At 45.3% G+C, this 18,235-nt stretch overlaps 1 protein-coding gene across 1 annotated transcript in view; it reads left to right on the plus strand.

Annotated features, from left to right (window-relative positions):
* Positions 1–18,235, plus strand: part of SNRNP200 (small nuclear ribonucleoprotein, U5 200kDa subunit) — a 38,763-nt gene that overhangs the window by 16,769 nt on the left and 3,759 nt on the right. Inside the window, exons 20-39 of the mRNA XM_015420824.1 lie at positions 335–523; positions 1,334–1,531; positions 2,715–2,867; positions 3,243–3,323; positions 4,072–4,155; positions 4,860–4,966; positions 5,507–5,625; positions 5,961–6,115; positions 6,314–6,503; positions 7,388–7,561; positions 7,929–8,089; positions 8,470–8,697; positions 9,838–10,029; positions 10,143–10,321; positions 11,088–11,239; positions 11,628–11,736; positions 12,640–12,748; positions 14,353–14,542; positions 15,715–15,879; positions 16,001–16,122. Coding sequence (XP_015276310.1) covers positions 335–523; positions 1,334–1,531; positions 2,715–2,867; positions 3,243–3,323; positions 4,072–4,155; positions 4,860–4,966; positions 5,507–5,625; positions 5,961–6,115; positions 6,314–6,503; positions 7,388–7,561; positions 7,929–8,089; positions 8,470–8,697; positions 9,838–10,029; positions 10,143–10,321; positions 11,088–11,239; positions 11,628–11,736; positions 12,640–12,748; positions 14,353–14,542; positions 15,715–15,879; positions 16,001–16,122 — 3,057 coding nt within the window. The remainder of the gene's footprint in view (positions 1–334; positions 524–1,333; positions 1,532–2,714; positions 2,868–3,242; positions 3,324–4,071; positions 4,156–4,859; positions 4,967–5,506; positions 5,626–5,960; positions 6,116–6,313; positions 6,504–7,387; positions 7,562–7,928; positions 8,090–8,469; positions 8,698–9,837; positions 10,030–10,142; positions 10,322–11,087; positions 11,240–11,627; positions 11,737–12,639; positions 12,749–14,352; positions 14,543–15,714; positions 15,880–16,000; positions 16,123–18,235) is intronic.

Raw genomic sequence — 18,235 nt, forward strand, 5'->3', positions numbered from 1 at the left:
GCAAGCATAGGGGTGAGATATAATCTCAACTAGGGACTTTCCTGTCTTATGTTAATAATTTATGCTATTTTTAGCACTTTCACCTTAGAAAGAAACATTTACCCCACTTTTTCATTTAAAGTTCGTAAAGCAGCTTGTAGATGATGAAATACGAGAATGTGACTTTGGCTCTAATTAGTAAGGATTGATTTTTTCCTGTAGGAAACACATAAGATGTTCTGATGAGTCTTCTGTAAACTCTTTGGCCTTCAGTTGCTGAGTACTTCCTAGTTAGGTACACTGAACAATCCTGCTCTTGGGCCTCCCTTTGACATTTCTGACCTGTTTTGTTCAGATGCTGGGTCGTGCCGGGAGGCCTCAGTATGACACCAAGGGTGAGGGGATCCTGATCACTTCCCATGGAGAGCTACAGTATTACCTCTCGCTGCTCAACCAGCAGCTTCCCATTGAAAGCCAGATGGTGGCCAAACTCCCAGACATGTTGAATGCAGAGATTGTGCTGGGCAACGTCCAGAATGCAAAGGTGAGGAGGGAGGGAGGGAAGGAGATCCTTTTGGAGACCTCCTTCTGTAATATTTCAGCAACAAAATGTTTATCAGGCAGCTGATCTCTGGAGTTGTGTGCATCATAAAAACAAAGGTGGAAGCAAATGATGCTCTGATGAGCATCACATTGGGGAGACATCTGGTCACAGTGCATAGCATATTGTGGAATGCGCAGGACCTTGACTCCTGTATCTTATGAATACCAAATTTAGTATTGGGTATAGAGTTGAACATGCAGAAAAAAACTGTCAGTTTTAACTAAAGTGTATGCGCTATGCCAGGCAAGATCAGAAGCCAGAGGGTAGAGTTTAGTGCTTTGCATATTATTGCTGTGCCTCCCCCCCGGGAATGTAAAGTGGCTGTCTGTCCATAATTGATAGAGGTTAGATTATATTTGGCACAGAATTTTTGGGGTGGGTGGGGGCATTTTCTGTGAAGCACAGATTACATGTAATTCTGCATACAGTTCTGCAGTCATGTTTTGGAGCCTGGACTTTCAACTGCAAGGAGTGCTTCCCAGCATTGGGGGCAAACTTTGAGTTGGAAAGAGATTGTCCTTGAAGTACCTGGTTTAGGCTTTGGGCCAGTTGAATTAAAGGCCTTCTTCCTCACAGTGTGGAGAACCCTCTTTCGCATCTCCATTTCACAAGTAACTCCCTCACCCACTCCCTGTGTTTCAAGGATGTTTGTACATCCTGTCCTTTTTCCCTGTCCAGAGCTGGTACCTTGTAGTATTAAAGCGGTGAGAGGCTGCTGGGCACTGATACTGTGTTTATTGGGGGATTTAGGATGCTGTCAACTGGCTGGGTTATGCTTACCTCTACATTCGAATGCTGCGTTCTCCAACCCTGTATGGGATATCTCACGATGACCTGAAAGGAGACCCGTTGTTGGATCAGCGCCGACTAGACCTGGTGCACACTGCTGCACTGATGCTAGACAAGAACAACTTGGTCAAGTATGACAAGAAGACAGGGAATTTCCAGGTGAGAGGATGCTCTCTGGGTAGTTGGTAGAAGTCCGGACTGCAGTTTTTCGGAATGCATTCCACCAAGTTCCTTCATGGTTTGGCTACCCAGGGTACTTGTTGCCAGCTTGTTTGTCAGCTTAGGGGCCCCCATACTTCATATGTCCAGCTTAGTGCACTAAGGTCCAGCTGCCCCTGCTCCATAATAAGTCTCAATATTTCTTTGCTTCACAAATGGGAATGTGGTGAAGCCTTATGAAAACGGAGCACATCCTATCTGGTGTGATAAGAGCCGCGCTTGTGCAAGTAAGCTTTTCTGCCTCCTCTCCTCATGCAAACCACCTGCTTTGTCTTGCAGGGGGGAATGCCTCTGGTGGTTGGTAGAACCCTGGAAACAGTAAGAAGTCAAATGGGGCAGTGGGGGAAACTGGCAAAGATTGTACACACCTGTTCTTTGTGCAGTGGAAAACAAAGGCAGGCTCCACCCCCATGAATTGTGGGATGAGGAAATGTCTCTTGAAATAGTAGAAAGGGTCACCTAGTGATGAAACTAAGCATGTGTGGGTTCAGAAGACAGAACAAGATGTACTCGTTCATCTAATGCATAATTGACAGTAGAATTCATCGCCATAAGTCGTTTTGGCTTTTGGTTTGTAAAAGACCAGTTTGTGGAGGATAGATTGATAAGTATCTGATAACCCCGATAGCAGATGGAATGAGCCCCTGGAATGGAACTTGCTCATATTCCCATTTCTACAGCAACCCACCATGCTCCCTGTAATTCAGCTTCAGGGGATCAAACCCTCAGAAACTTTGTTGGGTGTAACATTGGGGGGGGGAGCAGTGGGTGGGGAGAACTGGCAGAAATCTCGCACAGGCAGATGCATCGCTTTTGCAAGGAGAAGGAGACTTAAGATCCCACCCTGTATCTTGAAGTATAAGTGGGGGAAGCATGGGAGGGTGGTTTACTGGGTTTCAGAGAGACTGAATAAGAGGACAAGAGTTTTTTTTAAAAAAAGCATTTAGCTCTCAGACATTCTCTAATCTAGGTAAGCAAACATAGATCAACAGAGAGCTTCCATACTAGGTCATGTGGACAAGATCTCTTCCCCATACTCTACAAAGTGGATTCTTTACTTGGGTCCCCCGCCCCCTTTCCTTAGGTAGCTTAACAAGGCTTCTCTTCTTCCATCTTTCCCCAGGTGACTGAGCTGGGCCGCATTGCCAGCCACTACTACATCACCAACGAGACCATGCAAACCTACAACCAGCTGCTCAAGCCCACCTTGAGTGAGATTGAGCTCTTCCGGGTCTTCTCACTGTCCTCTGAGTTCAAGAACATCACTGTTAGGGAGGTATGAATTCAGAGTTCTGTCAAGCATGTCACCTGTGAACTTTAATTGCATCCTGGCTTGTCTCCAGTGGGAGAATCAACCATCTGATGCTAACAAATGCTCAACAGTGTAAACATGAAGATTCCCATGTGATCAGCCAGGCCACATTAATCAGGAGATCACGTTTTGGCTTTTTTACATTTCTATGCCTGTCTCTCAGTCTTTAAGGGACTAAATTACATTTGAACATTTGGGCCTGTCAATATTGATGCTATTAATCATGCTTAACTTGCTGGATGAATTTCTCTACCAAACCAGCTGCTGTTCTTGCACTTCCTCTCTATTGGGGTGTGTGTTCCTGTTGAATTTTTCCTCTGATAGTTTTATTGTTTGCAGGAAGAGAAGCTGGAACTGCAGAAGCTTCTTGAACGAGTCCCTATCCCCGTGAAGGAGAGCATCGAGGAGCCCAGTGCTAAGGTAATCCCTCCTTCACCTAGAAGGAACCTGGTTTCTAAAGTTAGGGTGGTTCTACAGATCTGTGAGTTCTTCCCTGTATGCTAAACACTCTCCACGCTAAGCAAGTGAGCACATTGGGGGAAAAGATTCTAAGTCCTCATCTTGTGTGACGTGCTGGATTGGAATGTGCAGGGAGTCAGTGGCATGGTTGGAGCTCAGCACCCATCTGCAGTACAAAGTGGTACCATCCCAATTGAGCAGGTGCCGCACGATTACTCTGGATGTGTAGCCTAAGGCAGAGGCAATGTTAAATGGTCAGCAGAGGGGTGTCGGCTTCAGTGCCTGTACAACTCCTTCCTATCTCTGTTCTTGCCATGCGATCTGCACTGTGTGGTCTGAGCTTCATTTCTATGGCAAAATCACTTTCTGCTGAATTTTAAGAGCTGTCGGCTGCCAGACTCTTGGAAATAAACCGAGGTTACTGTTATATCCTACAACTGAGGTTGTTGGTATATCCTACAATTCAGACCAAATTGACTCTTGGAAATCAGTGCGATGAGCTTCAGATAATAGGCTTTAAAAGTAAATCCAGAATGGTGTTGAGCCAACAGTTGTGTGCATTTCTCTTCTAAGAGTCCTGGATATCCATGTGTTCATTGGCCATGTGCAAGTATTGTTCTGCAGTATAATTGATCTTTCCCACCTCTGAGATCAAGAGAGGAATGGTTGTTTTGGAAGATGTTTATTTCTCACTTCTCCTTTTCTTCAGATCAATGTTCTCCTCCAGGCCTTCATCTCTCAGCTGAAGCTGGAAGGTTTTGCTCTCATGGCAGACATGGTGTATGTCACTCAAGTGAGTAACAGAATATGTTGCTGGCTTCTGTTTCTGTTTTGCTACGTTTACCCGTCCTAGTGTTTCAGTAGTCTCTGTGCATAACATTTCCATGTATCTGATGCCTATGAAATCTTGAGCACAATTAATGTCTTCCTCTCTAAGGTTCATATTTTTGTGACAGCTTGGATGCATTTACTGCATCAAATGTAGTCATGTGTTTAAAAAACAAAACTGGACCTGAGGGTTCAGAATTCTCAAACTCCCTTAGCCAGATGGACAGAAGGTGATGAGAGAGACCTGATAAGCTGCAGGATGGATTTCAAGAGGGCTTTTAAGTTTTTTATTTAAGTATTTTATTTATTTATTTGTTTTTCTTCTGAAGGGTCCAAAGCAGCTTATGGACATCTCCAGGTCAAACTAAAGAATACAATTTTTTTAAAAGTTCACAAAAATGAATGCATCCTGGGCCAGGTCCGGCTTCACTAGGCTGGCTGTCATAGGCCTCTGAGTTGTGAGCCATGGGCCAGAAGCCCTTTGCCTCTTGCCCTTTCTCTAATGCCTCGGCTATGCCCAGCTCTTACACCTGCAAGCAGGAAGGAGAGAAGAACACATAGTTAAAAGCTGGTCATAATTAAAAGGTGCCCGAGATATTCTGAGCACCTCCGCTCAGGATTCTCCCTCTGATGCTTGATTCTGAAATCTTTCTTTTATACCCCTTGTAGTCTGCTGGGCGACTGATGCGTGCCATCTTTGAGATTGTCCTCAACCGTGGCTGGGCACAGCTCACTGACAAGACTTTGAACCTCTGCAAGATGATTGACAAGCGAATGTAAGTGACGGTTCCCAGAAGGGTTCTTAATTTTTATAAAGCAGTGTTTGTTTAGTGTGGAGTCTAGTCTAGGAGGGGCCAGGCCAACCATGAAATCTATTTCCATGGAAGTAAGTCCTACTTTGTTCTAGGGGTTTTACTGCCAAATAAATGTGCAGAGGTTTGTAGACTTAAGCTGCAAAAGAGGCTTTGTTGACCGATGTGGTGCTCACAGTGAATAATGAATCCTTGAGCAATTATGCACTGAACTCTTCTTGGGCCCTGTGCATATGTGGATTCTGCACTTCTGTGCTGTTTTGAAGGGCCTTTGTCTTGTGCATCCTGGGATGTGTACAAAAACTATTTGTGCAACTGATTCTGGTAGTAGAATTGCCTATCATTCTCTGCCCCATTCTCCTGCAGTCACAATCTCAAGGACTTCCTATTCCTGTTCAAAGGTGAACTTGGAGCAGAAGAGAAAAATGCATTCCCCCTGGAGTTCATTACCATCTACTGGCCATGGCTGAGGTTCAACTTTGACAGTAATCCTTTCTCTTGCAGGTGGCAGTCCATGTGCCCCCTTCGTCAGTTCAAGAAACTGCCTGAGGAGGTGGTGAAGAAGATCGAGAAGAAGAATTTCCCATTCGAACGGCTCTATGACCTAAATCACAATGAAATTGGTTAGTGGCTGAGTTTGAGGGAGATGAAGCCTGAGCTGAAATTGATGGATGTAGCTAGAAAGGTGGCGATCCCTACAGGCTAGAGGGAGTACAGAGTGTCTGAGGTTCCCCCTGGCTTAGCTGACCACACCAGCTGTTTTGGTTGTAGCTTTGCACTTGTGATGATATAGAGATGGTGGGGGTCACACCATCCTCTGTTTCACTGACATAAATATTCAGATTGCTGTAGAATCTGGAAGAAGTCAGGCAAATCTTAGTGCCTCCAGACCTTCCTTTATTCATATGATTACTTGTCTCTCTGCTTTCCTTTCACTAATACCATCCCTTTAATGTAGGGGAGCTGATCCGGATGCCAAAGATGGGGAAGACCATACACAAATACGTCCACCTCTTCCCAAAGCTGGAGCTGTCTGTTCACCTACAGCCCATCACCAGATCTACTCTGAAAGTAGAGCTAACAATTACTCCAGATTTCCAGTGGGATGAGAAGGTAAATTCCCACTGGAGCTTGCACTAATAATCACTGCTTGTGTTAAGTGCATGTGCCTGCCGGAGACCTACTCTTGGGATGGCATGAATCATGATGTCGGAGACTGAGATCCAGCAGTGCATGATCGGAGTCACTCCTTCAGCAAGCGCTGCAGTCAATCTGTTGCTCAGACAAAACCGTTCCTTTCCCCTGGTTCAGGTCCATGGTTCCTCGGAGGCCTTCTGGATTCTGGTGGAGGATGTGGACAGTGAAGTGATCCTGCATCATGAGTACTTCCTTCTGAAGGCTAAATACGCCCAGGATGAGCACCTGATCACCTTCTTTGTGCCGGTCTTTGAGCCTCTCCCCCCTCAGTACTTCATCCGGGTTGTCTCGGATCGCTGGCTGTGTAAGTCCCCCTCCTTGCTGAGTGGTGCTCTGGTTTTGCCAGCTGGGATCGTCCCTTTCATTACTGTGCAGCCACTATCAGGCTTATCCTTCCAACTGAAACCCTGTGATGCAGCCGTCCCCCCATCCCAGTGAACCCTTCCCCCCCCTGTAAAGCTATGTTGTTCTTACCCTTGATTGGTGTCTGCTGTACATTGTGTTGGGGAAAGAAATTGCAGCCGTCCCCCACCCCAGTGAACCCTTTCCCCCCCTGTAAAGCTATGTTGTTGCTCTTACCCTTGATTGGCGTCTGCTGTACATTGTGTTGGGGAAAGAAAAGTTGCTTTCCTAACACAAGCAGATAGTGTCACTCTAGCCAGACTTGCTCTCCAGGCACACTGCTATGGCTTTTTTCTAGCACCAGAAGTTTGCCTCAACTTTTTTTTAAGGGTTGCAGCCGAAGAACAGAATAAAAACAAGAGGAAAACTGTGTTGAGCTACAAGAGCAGCTTTTAAACACAGTTCACTCACTTCCAAGTGTGAACTAGCAGGGGCCGGTACCTTGTTTCTCAGGACCCTGGGTATTGCAAAAGGAAGAATGAAGGGTCTGCTGCCCCAAAACCTAAGGGATAGGCAAAGCAAAGACATTTTGCTAACATGGTAAACATTAAGAGGCACTAAACATTGCTAGCATAAAGATGGCTGCAGTTGAACTTTTCTTGCAGGCACTCTTGCAATGCTGGAATATTGCTGCTTTAGTTGAATGGTGAAAGCATACCCTGCCCTTTAATTTGGTGTATAATCCATATTGGGAATTTTGCATATGAGTGGTTCTCCCCGTACTGCAGAAAACTGACTTAAATCCTCAGTTGTCACCTCCGTTATATTTGTCCTTTCTCATTCCAGCTTGTGAGACACAACTTCCCGTGTCCTTTCGACACTTGATCCTTCCAGAGAAGTACCCACCACCAACTGAGCTGCTGGACCTGCAGCCACTGCCTGTGTCCGCTTTGCGAAACAGCGCCTTTGAGAGTCTTTACCAGGACAAATTTCCCTTCTTCAATCCTATCCAGACCCAAGGTAGGCCGTGAGGACGGGTCAGTGGGTGGGGTGAGGGCTACAGCTTATAAGGCCACCGGAGTGCTTAGAAGGTGCTACCATCTTAAGAGGTTGTGATGGCTGTTCAGCTATTGATATGTAGTAATATATTTATTAGGTGCCAACAGGCAGAAGCTGTACAAAAGACTAAAACCATGCAGCCCTGCCTGCAGGTCTGCAGTCGAATAAGTATCAAAGTATCAACTGACTCATAGTCAGGGAACGGTGGCCAGACGGCTTCTTCACATTACTTTGCAGTGTGGTGTCTAATCCACAATGTGGATACAAAACTTGGTACTTGATTCTTGAGCACTGCAGTTTTTCTCATGCTTCCCCCCCCCTCCCCCAGTGTTCAACACAGTCTATAACAGTGATGAAAATGTCTTTGTGGGAGCTCCCACGGGCAGTGGAAAGACTATCTGTGCTGAGTTTGCCATCCTGAGGATGCTGTTGCAGAATTCTGAAGGCCGCTGCGTCTACATCACGCCAATGGAGGCACTCGCTGAACAGGTTTGGGACTCCTGAGTTTTTTATTCTGCCTTTCCTGTTAAACCAATTGCAGGCGCGCATCCCCCCTCCCCGTTTTACAGGCAGAGAAACTTAAAAGGGGTGTGGGCGTGAGGGGTTCACTTATGCGGAACAAATGTGTTCAGCGTGACTCTTTCATTTCTCTCCAGTCTCTTCCTTTTGGTTCTTGTGTTACCCTGATTTTGCCACCCTTTGTGAGAAAAAGTTCAAATTTGTGTATTTCAAATACAAATTATGCAGAATGATTTACCCAGATAACTCTAAGTGGGCATTTTGTGGTCTGTAAGCAAGAAGATGATAAGATAGGAAATGGTTAGCACGGAAGCTGCTAAGGGCGTGTGTGTCCTCTTCTGCCCTGGCAGATCTTCATGGATTGGTATGAGAAGTTTCAAGAACGTTTGCTTAAAAAAGTTGTCCTGCTGACGGGAGAGACAAGCACTGATCTCAAGCTGCTGGGCAAAGGCAACATCATCATCAGCACCCCTGAGAAGTGGGACATCCTCTCCAGGCGCTGGAAGCAGCGCAAGAACGTGCAGAATGTCAACCTCTTCATTGTGGACGAGGTGCACCTCATTGGTGGAGAGAACGGGGTGAGTCTTCCCGGAGAATATGGGGTGCTGTGGAAGGGGTTGTTGGAGAAAGCTAAAGCCACGCCCTCCCAGCCACTCATCTAGCATTGACACCAAAAGAGAGGGAGTGTAGCCAGAAGCAATACTTGATTAATTCCCATGTCTGCGGGGGGGTGGGGGGGTGGAATCCAGACCCGTTTATGTGTTCAGCTAGCATGCGAGTCTGTCTTTTGGACTTGCAGGTAATGGATTGAGTTATAGGGAGAGAGAGAGTTGAAACAATCCTTGGTGTTTTGTGAAAAGGTGGCATTGATGCATCAGAACAAAGAGCGTAGAATTTTCAGGATTGTTCCCCCCACCACCAACACTTAAGAGCAAAGAAATCATCAGGCTTACTGTTGCTTAGGTGTTAGCATCAGACTGTATTCTCCTGGGCTGGTCACATGCTTTGACTTGCCTCTAAAAACTAAACTACACTTAAACATGCTGTGTTTGTGATGTATTTCAAGGATTCACCTTTCATTTTCAAGGGTTATGTACTTTGCAGTTAAACAGAGACAGGTGGACATCTGAGATGATGACTGGGAAATGGTCAGGTCACTTTAGCATCTTTAAGTGTGGGCGTCAGATGATAGACTAAACCTGGTAAAGAAAAGAGTCTTTGTATCCAACTATCTTCTTTGGATTTCTTTGAGACTTTAGTCCCAGCCTATCATGTAAAGTCCAGAGTCAGCATTCCTAGAATCTTCTTTTGGTGGACCAAGATTTCAGTAATAAAGAATTAACATCAGTGATTGTGTTGCTTAGAATTTGAATTCAGCTGCATTTCCCCCCTAAAATGCTGAACAAGGAGATGGAAACCAAAGATCTTAGAATTCAGCTGCATTTCCCCCCTAAAGTGCTGAGGGGAGTGGGGAGTGCCTGAACAAGGAGATGGAAACCAAAGATCTTCATCACAGCAACGGGGAAGGGAAAAAGCAGACCTGCAGATGGCTCCTCCGGTTGGTCCATTGCACTTTGAGCTTTCCACTGCCTTTGCGACCATGAAAGGGGCATGACAGTGTGCTTCCTGCCCCTGTCAAGTGATATTTCTGGCTGTGGAGTCACAGGGTAGCTAGGAGCACCTGGCCTTGACTATCATTCTCTGGCTTCCTTTTGCAGCCGGTCTTAGAAGTTATTTGCTCCCGGATGCGTTACATCTCCTCCCAGATTGAGCGGCCCATCCGTATTGTGGCCTTGAGCTCCTCACTGTCCAATGCCAAGGATGTGGCCCACTGGCTGGGCTGTAGCACCACCGCCACCTTCAACTTCCACCCCAATGTGCGCCCCGTGCCCCTCGAATTGCACATCCAAGTAAGTTTCCATTGTGTTGCCCTTACTTTTTCCTCTCCCCCAGCAAGTCGCTTTGGCATTATTGTGACCTGTTGTGATGCTCAGTCTCTTCTTCCTCACTCCCCTTTACTCAGGGCTTCAACATCAGTCACACCCAGACCCGTCTGTTGTCCATGGCCAAGCCGGTCTATCATGCCATCATGAAACATTCGCCCAAAAAGCCGGTCATTGTGTTCGTCCCATCTCGCAAGCAGACGCGCCTCACAGCCATTGACATACTTACCACTTGTGCCTCAGACGTCCAGAGGCAGAGGTATGGAAAAACAAGCCAGATTTTTGCAACTTGTGTACAAGTTGAGGCAGCTAAGTCAATTTCTGTTGCATAGCTTGTTCTGCATCTTCTACTGTTTCTGCTAGCCAGGAAGGGAGGGCCAAAGAGCTATTTCACAGCACCATAGCCCCACCCTCTGACTGCTTGTGGTTTTATTCAGCTTTTTCTGTGGCATCTGTATTTCATAGCCATACAGCGGTCTGTGACTGTTGTCACATTGTGCAGCTTTTTCTGCACTTTCACAGAATTGTGGTACAGATGTCTAAAGCGGGGTGGGCTGCTCTTTGGGAAGATACTAACATTGCTGTATAATCAGAATGTCATGGATCACTAAATCTGTGTATCTTTGTGTCTGGAGTTGGAGGGTTTGGCATGAAGGGTGACTTACTGAATCTGGCACAGGAGGCAGGGAGGTAGTGAAAGTTTGGCAGGGCAAAAATTGGAACCTCATTGATGTTAAAGTATAGACTGAGCTTGTGGGGAGAACACTCTGCAAGCTTTCCTTCTCTTCAGCATGGAAAGTTCCATGAGATTCTGGATATTTGAAAAGCAGGCAGCTGCCGAGTGTTCTGTGGATTGTGGCTGCAACCACATTCTTCACAGAAGTCTGTAGTTGTGCAGTGACTGCAGAAGTTGTCTCTTTTCAGTCTTGCTGAGAGTAAAAAGAGACTGTCTGGGGAAGTGTGGAGGCTGGCTTGTTGCCTTCTGGTGGTGCTGCTGGTGACAACTCTGGCTCGCTCCTTGGCAGGTTCCTGCACTGCACTGAGAAGGACTTGGCTCCCTACTTGGGCAAGCTGAATGACAACACCCTGAAAGAGACTCTGGTGAACGGGGTGGGCTACCTGCATGAGGGGCTTACCTTGATGGAGCGGAGAGTGGTGGAGCAGCTGTTCAGCTCAGGTAAGGAGAGATGGATTTGCAGGGCTCTGCTTCCCCACTGCCTTCTGATGCAGAAGTCTTTTCTATTGCGGTGCCTTGTTTGTAAATTTTCCCATTTGCACCTGTTTGCCTGGCACCTGCTCTCTTGAGGAAGATACCAGGGCAGACTCTTCTTTTATTATTTTCCCTGGCTTTTCCCCCCCAAATCCTCTCGGCTGTTAAGGTAACAGATAAATTTTTCTGAGCTAAATAAAATTGTACTGAGAAATTTTTCTGAGCTAAATAAAATTGTACTTTCTTAGGGACCCATGCTGCCAAGATTGGATGTCTTCCTCTTCTATTAAAGTTGCCTTGAGTCTAAGGAGAAAAAGCTGGATGTAAATTTCATACTCTTCTGTTTTGGTCCCAGGTGCAGTTCAAGTTGTGGTAGCCTCCCGGAGCCTCTGCTGGGGAATGAATGTGGCTGCTCACCTGGTGATCATCATGGACACTCAGTACTACAATGGCAAGATCCATGCGTGAGTGAAGAGAGGGAGCTGCACAGGTGTGGGATGTCAGGTTTTAAGCCCCAAATGTAGGGAGATTAGGTGGGCAACTAGGTGTGGAGGACACAGGAACCCACGAAACACTTTTCTCATAATGTGGAAGGCTTTTCCAACACAAGGACAGCATGTCAACTGGAGCTGGGTTTGGTATTTAGTTCAGCCAACATGCATCTACTACTGGGACACTGGTCTAGAGGACTGGGAAGATGCTTAGCCAGAGGCACATCTTTCTCTCCCCAGGTGGCGCAGACATGCACTTTCGGATATGGATCATAAGACAGTGCATGCATGTCTGTGTTAATAAAAAAATAAATTACCCAGAGCTCAATGTGGTATCCACAGTTCTCCCCTTCCCATTTTAGCCTCACAACAGCCCTGTGAGGTTAGGTTATGCTGAGAGTGAATGATTGTCTCAAGATTTACTCAGTGACTATCACGGCTGAGTAGGGAATGTGAACCTAGGTCTCCTGAGTCCTGCTGCAGATTGCAGAATATCAGCTTGAAGGTAAAATCGGGTTGCCACCCCATCCCTTTCCCTGCGAGCTGGAATATTCAAGTTGAAAAGGCATGTTACTGTCAGCTGTGATCAGAGAAAGTGTGGGGGTAGTTCCTCGTACACTTGTGGAAGTCAGAGTGTGTTTGGGTGGTGCTCCAATCAGTTCTTTGGCGCAACACCTCTCAACTTCTGCTGAGGTGCCTCAGCATCCCTGTCATTTTGGGAGTCCCAGCTCTGCTTTCTCCAGCCCCAGTAAAGAAACCTGATTCACGTCATCCAGCCACATGGCTTGCCATGCTTATTGCAGACAGCCCCCCCAAAGAGTTCTAAATTCCCTTACATCAGTCTCTGTTAACTGAGTGTATTATTCTGTGTGCCAGGTATGTGGATTACCCGATCTACGATGTGCTGCAGATGGTAGGCCATGCCAATCGCCCATTGCAGGATGACGAGGGACGCTGTGTCATCATGTGCCAGGGGTCCAAGAAGGTGAGCGAGGGAGAGGGAGAGGTTGGACTTAATTGCTAGACAGGGGAGAACACCTGTAAGCATTTCAAAACAATACATTCTTTCACATGTTCTCTAGGAGTGGTTTGTTTTGAATTTGATCAGCCATTTGGTCAGAGTAGATAACCTGTTGCTCCAAAGAAGAAAAGTATTCAGTAATAAAACAGGTACAAGATAGCATTTTGCTCTGGTTTGCTTATCACAGAGAAGCTCGAAATGGTTTCTGCCTTTTGGGTTCACCTGGCAGCTGCTGAATCCATGAGCTTGGTTTGAAGGAATTTCTCTGCAGCACAAGTTCCTCACTGGCCGCTCAGCAGACTGAAAGTTCTTCAGTGCTCTCTGGACAAACTGCTGTTTCTGGCTTGCTGCAGCATCTAGCAATGTCACACCCTGACTTTGGGAACAGGGAACGTTGCTTGGAAGAGAAGAAGGGTAAGCAGCTACTCCCGAGAGGAATGTTACCAGCAAGGAGAAAGTGAAGTAGGGCTGTGGCTCAGTGGCAGAGCATCTGCTTGATGTGCAGAAGGTCTCAGGTTCAATTCCCAGGATCTCCAATTAAAAGGATCAGGCAGTAAGTGATGTGATCTCGACCAGAGAGCCTCAGTCAGTCAGAGTGGACAATTATTATTATTTTTTAAATATTATTTTTATTCTTTTACTTAATAGTACAGTTGAATGCAGAAAAAGAAATATCACAAACTCGAAAATGACAGGAGGGTATACAATAAAGGGAGATAAGAGTTGTAACCATTATATGTAACGGTTAAACTATGAACTATAGGGATCCCTGATAAAAATCTTGATGATCTTTTTAACTATACTTTTTTACTCAGTATTTTATCTTATGGCAACTCTGTTAGAAACCGAACAGTAGATGTAGACTTATTCATCTATTCAAATAGTGAAGATAGGTGATGTGTTATAAGAACAACCACCTATGATAATTGAGGTTTATGGGGAGTATTTCGTGTTTCGTCATATAATTTACCACCGGTGACCAGAGCCTTCTAAATTTCGTATGGATTACATTGTGGTGCAGAGGTGGAAAATGGGTCTATTTCTGAGTGAAACTTCCCAAGTCATTTCTTTTGGCTTCCCTGCTTCTTTAATTTCAGGATTTCTTGGAATTGACAAATTACCGGGCAACTCCACCAGCAGTGGACGTAGGAGCTTGTCTGCCCGCATTTCTTCCAACATGTGGAGTCATTGTTTTTGTTAATTTTGTTTAGTTGTTTTGGGGTCATGTACCATCTTGTGAGCAATTTGAAATTCTGTAGTCGAAGGTTAAATATTGTAGATTTGTTCATTGGGGAGGCCCAGCTCAAGTCCCAATCTTTGTCTTCCCATTGTTGGTTTAGGTCCTCTTCCCAGCGGAGTTGATAACTTGACTTTGTTCTGTGATAACAGACAACAGAGTGGACAATTATTGGCCTTGATAGACACAATATAAGGCAGCTTCAAGTGGTCACGTGAACTACATTTCTCCAGTTTATGACATTGTGGTGCAGAGGTGGAAGATGGGTCTACTTCTGAGTTTGAAACTTCCCAAGTCATTTCTTTTGGTTTCCCTGCTTCTTTAATTTCAGGATTTCTTCAAGAAGTTCCTGTATGAACCTCTCCCAGTTGAGTCTCATCTGGACCACTGCATGCATGATCACTTCAATGCTGAGATTGTCACCAAGACCATTGAGAACAAGCAGGATGCTGTGGACTACCTTACCTGGACCTTCCTGTACCGCAGGATGACTCAGAACCCCAACTATTACAACCTGCAAGGTGGGAGAGCAAGCCCCCTGCCCCAAGTCCTGTGCTTGGTTTGATCTTTCCCCTGCCTTCCACAACTAAAGGACAGAAGCAGCAGCAGAGTAGAACTAGAGTGAATTTTAATTGAATTGTGTAGGGCTGCTTGGAAAATCTTCTCTCCACTGGCTACAACCTTGTCATCTGAGAGCAGAGCTACCTTGTCTCATGCTTTGAGGGCATTTTAAAGTAGGTTAAGAGTATTTGCATTAGTGTTATTGCAGCAATCCAAAAGATGGCCTAGACTATTGAAAGAGAGCTAGTCTGGCCTAACAAAACAGCGAACTGGGAAACATGACTTTTAATTCACCTCTGCCATGAGCTCACTGAGTGGCCTTAGGCAAGTTGTACACTATCGGCGGCACTTCACTGCATGGACGTCAGAGTGATGTGACCCTACACCACTGTTGTTGTTTGGTTATTTACTTATTTAGATATTTGTACCCTGCTTTCTGCCCCAGTGGGGACCCAAAGCAGTTTACAATATTATTCTCCCTCCTCCTTATCCTCACACCAACAGGCCTTGTGTGGTAGGTTGGCCCAAGGTCACCCAGCAAGCTTCCGTGGCATAATTATGAGGTCCAGAAACATTCTTAAAATGAAAGGTTCTGCAAGGTGTAACGAGCTTGAGGAAGGATTTCAACCCGTGCTTGCATTGAGGCAGATATCTCCTTGTAACACAGCTCGCTTGCTGCTTGCTGTGTTTGTTTGTCTTGCTTGCTTTATTTTTAGCCTGCCTTTCGCTGATCTGGGGCTCTTGTCAGTCTGGATCTTTAGACAGGATATATAGCAGGACTTATGAGGTCCAGAAACATTCTTAAAATGAAAGGTTCTGCAAGGTGTAACGAGCTTGAGGAAGGATTTCAACCCGTGCTTGCATTGAGGCAGATATCTCCTTGTAACACAGCTCGCTTGCTGCTTGCTGTGTTTGTTTGTCTTGCTTGCTTTATTTTTAGCCTGCCTTTCGCTGATCTGGGGCTCTTGTCAGTCTGGATCTTTAGACAGGATATATAGCAGGACTGGCTAACAGTTGTGTTGCCTAGTGATAGCGGTTTCAAAATGGAAGATCTCATCGGTCGTTGTGAAGCTCTGCTGTGTTTCCAAGCCTTTTGAGTGTACCGGTATCTGACTCCCATCTCTTGGTTCAGGGGTTTCCCACAGGCACCTTTCTGACCACCTGTCTGAGCTGGTGGAGCAGACTCTCAGTGACTTGGAGCAGTCCAAGTGCATCAGCATTGAGGATGAGATGGATGTCGCACCTCTGAACTTGGGCATGATCGCGGCTTATTACTACATCAACTACACCACCATTGGTAAGGAGGGACAGGCGCCGCAGCACCTGATCACAACATGGTGCACATTATGTACTGCTTGAGGCTGCAGTACCTTCTTTCAACTTTTATGATGTCCCTCTTTTCAACTTTCCGCCTCTAGAACTCTTCAGCATGTCCTTGAACGCCAAGACAAAAGTGCGAGGCCTTATTGAAATAATTTCGAATGCTGCTGAGTATGAGAACATCCCCATCAGGCACCACGAGGACAACCTTCTGCGGCAGGTGAGGAGAGACAGACCCCCCCTTCCCCCCCAGATTTCAAGGGACACATGGAAGGGGCAACACTGAAGCCTTTGGGTACTGGATAGGAATTAATTTGGGTGATATTCTTTTTGTTTGCTTTAATGCCTCTGGGGTTGGCTTTCCTCTCATCAGTAGAGAACAAACCCCTTTCAGGCTGTAGCATAGACAAAGTGAAGCAATAGCGTTATGCAAGTTGGCCCTTTTGTAAGATGTCAGATGCATGTATGGCAGTGATGAGGTTGTGTGCCAAATTCCATCTGTCTATGAGATCCAATGATGAGGGTACCGAGCAAGGCACTTCTCCATGTTGGAAATCTGGAGCTCCGTCCCAAGAGGAGGCTGCCAGAGCTTATTCCTTCTTGGAGAGAGAGGGTGAAGATTAAGAGGACTTTTTTTTAGAGAACTGATTGAAAGAACTAGAACTCTGTGTGGCTTCTGAAAGAAGGTGGGGTTCATTTGGTTGGTATCTGATAATTGCTGTTTGTGTGAGGATGCAGGTGTGCATTGTGGCTTTGTAACCTGTCATCTGCTTCCTGTATGGATAGAAAAGCAGGACAGAAATGCAGAATAGCCAAACCTTGACCTCATGTCCAGTCAGAAGAGAGGTGACAAAATTTACAGCAAGGCCGCTCAGATATTGAGAGCTAGTTTCTTGAGGCAAATACAGTTATATGATAATCAACGTATTTTGTGTTCTGCTCTGTCTAAGCTTTGGGCTGTGGTGGAAAGTGCCATCGAGTCACAGCCAAGGGTTTTCAAGGCAAGAGACATTCAGAGGTGAAATAAAGGGGGACACCAAAAGCAGTATGTGAGGAGTGATAGATAAGTTTTATTCACGGTCATTGACCAAAACATAAACCGATGACATTTTATAACATAGAAAAAAACACATTAAAATAGGAACAGAATTTTAAGACTGGTTATAAAAAAACCATAATGGTTAAAATCCATAAAACTTAATCTTAATTATTCTCTTTTCGAGCTACTAAAGGTTTTCTAATTCTTAGGGCAAGCCATCCAAACCTAGCCACCCGGTAAGTAACTTCTGTGTGGCTATCCGATAGCAAATTTCTTAAAAGGCAGATTCTTTGCCTGTGAAAGAAAGGGAGTGTCTTAGGGAAAGGAAGAGACTCACAGATGTTGTATGCTTTACAATAAAAAATTACATGTTCTAGAGACTCAATACTATCCGCACAACAGGGGCATATCCTTTCTTTGTAAGGAGTCTTGTTAAACTTTCCTTCCAGGACTGCAGATGGGAGTACATCCCAACGCATTAGTGTAAACGTTCTTCTGCAGTTCTGATTTAATAAATGGGAAAGGTAAGGCATAGGGATTACTCTGTTACCTGGAGCCAGGAGGACTCGCCATTTCTCTATCAGATTTAAATCATGTTGTCTTGAGATATTCAAGATTCTCTGTTTTGTCATAGACTTGGCCTTTTCATAACCCATAGAGCACAAATATTGTTTAGACAAACTGTAAGAGGCTAATTTCTTATCTAGCACCTTAAACCAAGGGGGTTCAAAATGGTCTAACATCATTAAAACAGTCAGTCCCTTGGGTAGAAAAACTAGCTTTAACCAAAACATTATCACTGCAATCCATAGCCTTGCCTCAACCGTAATCATGCCTGTCTCTATACAAATAAGGGCATTTGGCACCCCATTAGGGGCTTGTAGAATTGCACTCAAAAATTTTGACTGAACTTTATCTGCTTTCTTAAGGTTTGCTGTAATGTTAAGGGGAGCTCCATATGTGAGTTGAGACAAACATTTAGCCTTAAGTAATCTAAGGGCAGCCACAGGACATTTACTCCCTTTGTTCCAGTAAAATGTTTGAATCGCCCCAGAGCTCCTTTTGGCCTCTGAAACAACAGCATTTATATTCTCTGATCCTGAACCATTTGCCTGGAAGAAAACTCCCAGGTACTTAAAATATGAAACTTGTTCAATCGGAATCACATTTAGAGACCAACGATAAGTCTTTGGCGATTTGTTTTTTGCAAAGGCCATTACTTTTGTTTTGGAGTAATTGACCTCTAGTTTATTTTCACAACAGTATTGGGTGAAAGTGTTCATAGCTTTCCTCA

The sequence above is a fragment of the Gekko japonicus genome, unplaced genomic scaffold (assembly GCF_001447785.1).
Source record: "Gekko japonicus isolate JY-2015 unplaced genomic scaffold, Gekko_japonicus_V1.1 scaffold2025, whole genome shotgun sequence".
Taxonomy (NCBI): Eukaryota; Metazoa; Chordata; class Lepidosauria; order Squamata; family Gekkonidae; genus Gekko; species Gekko japonicus.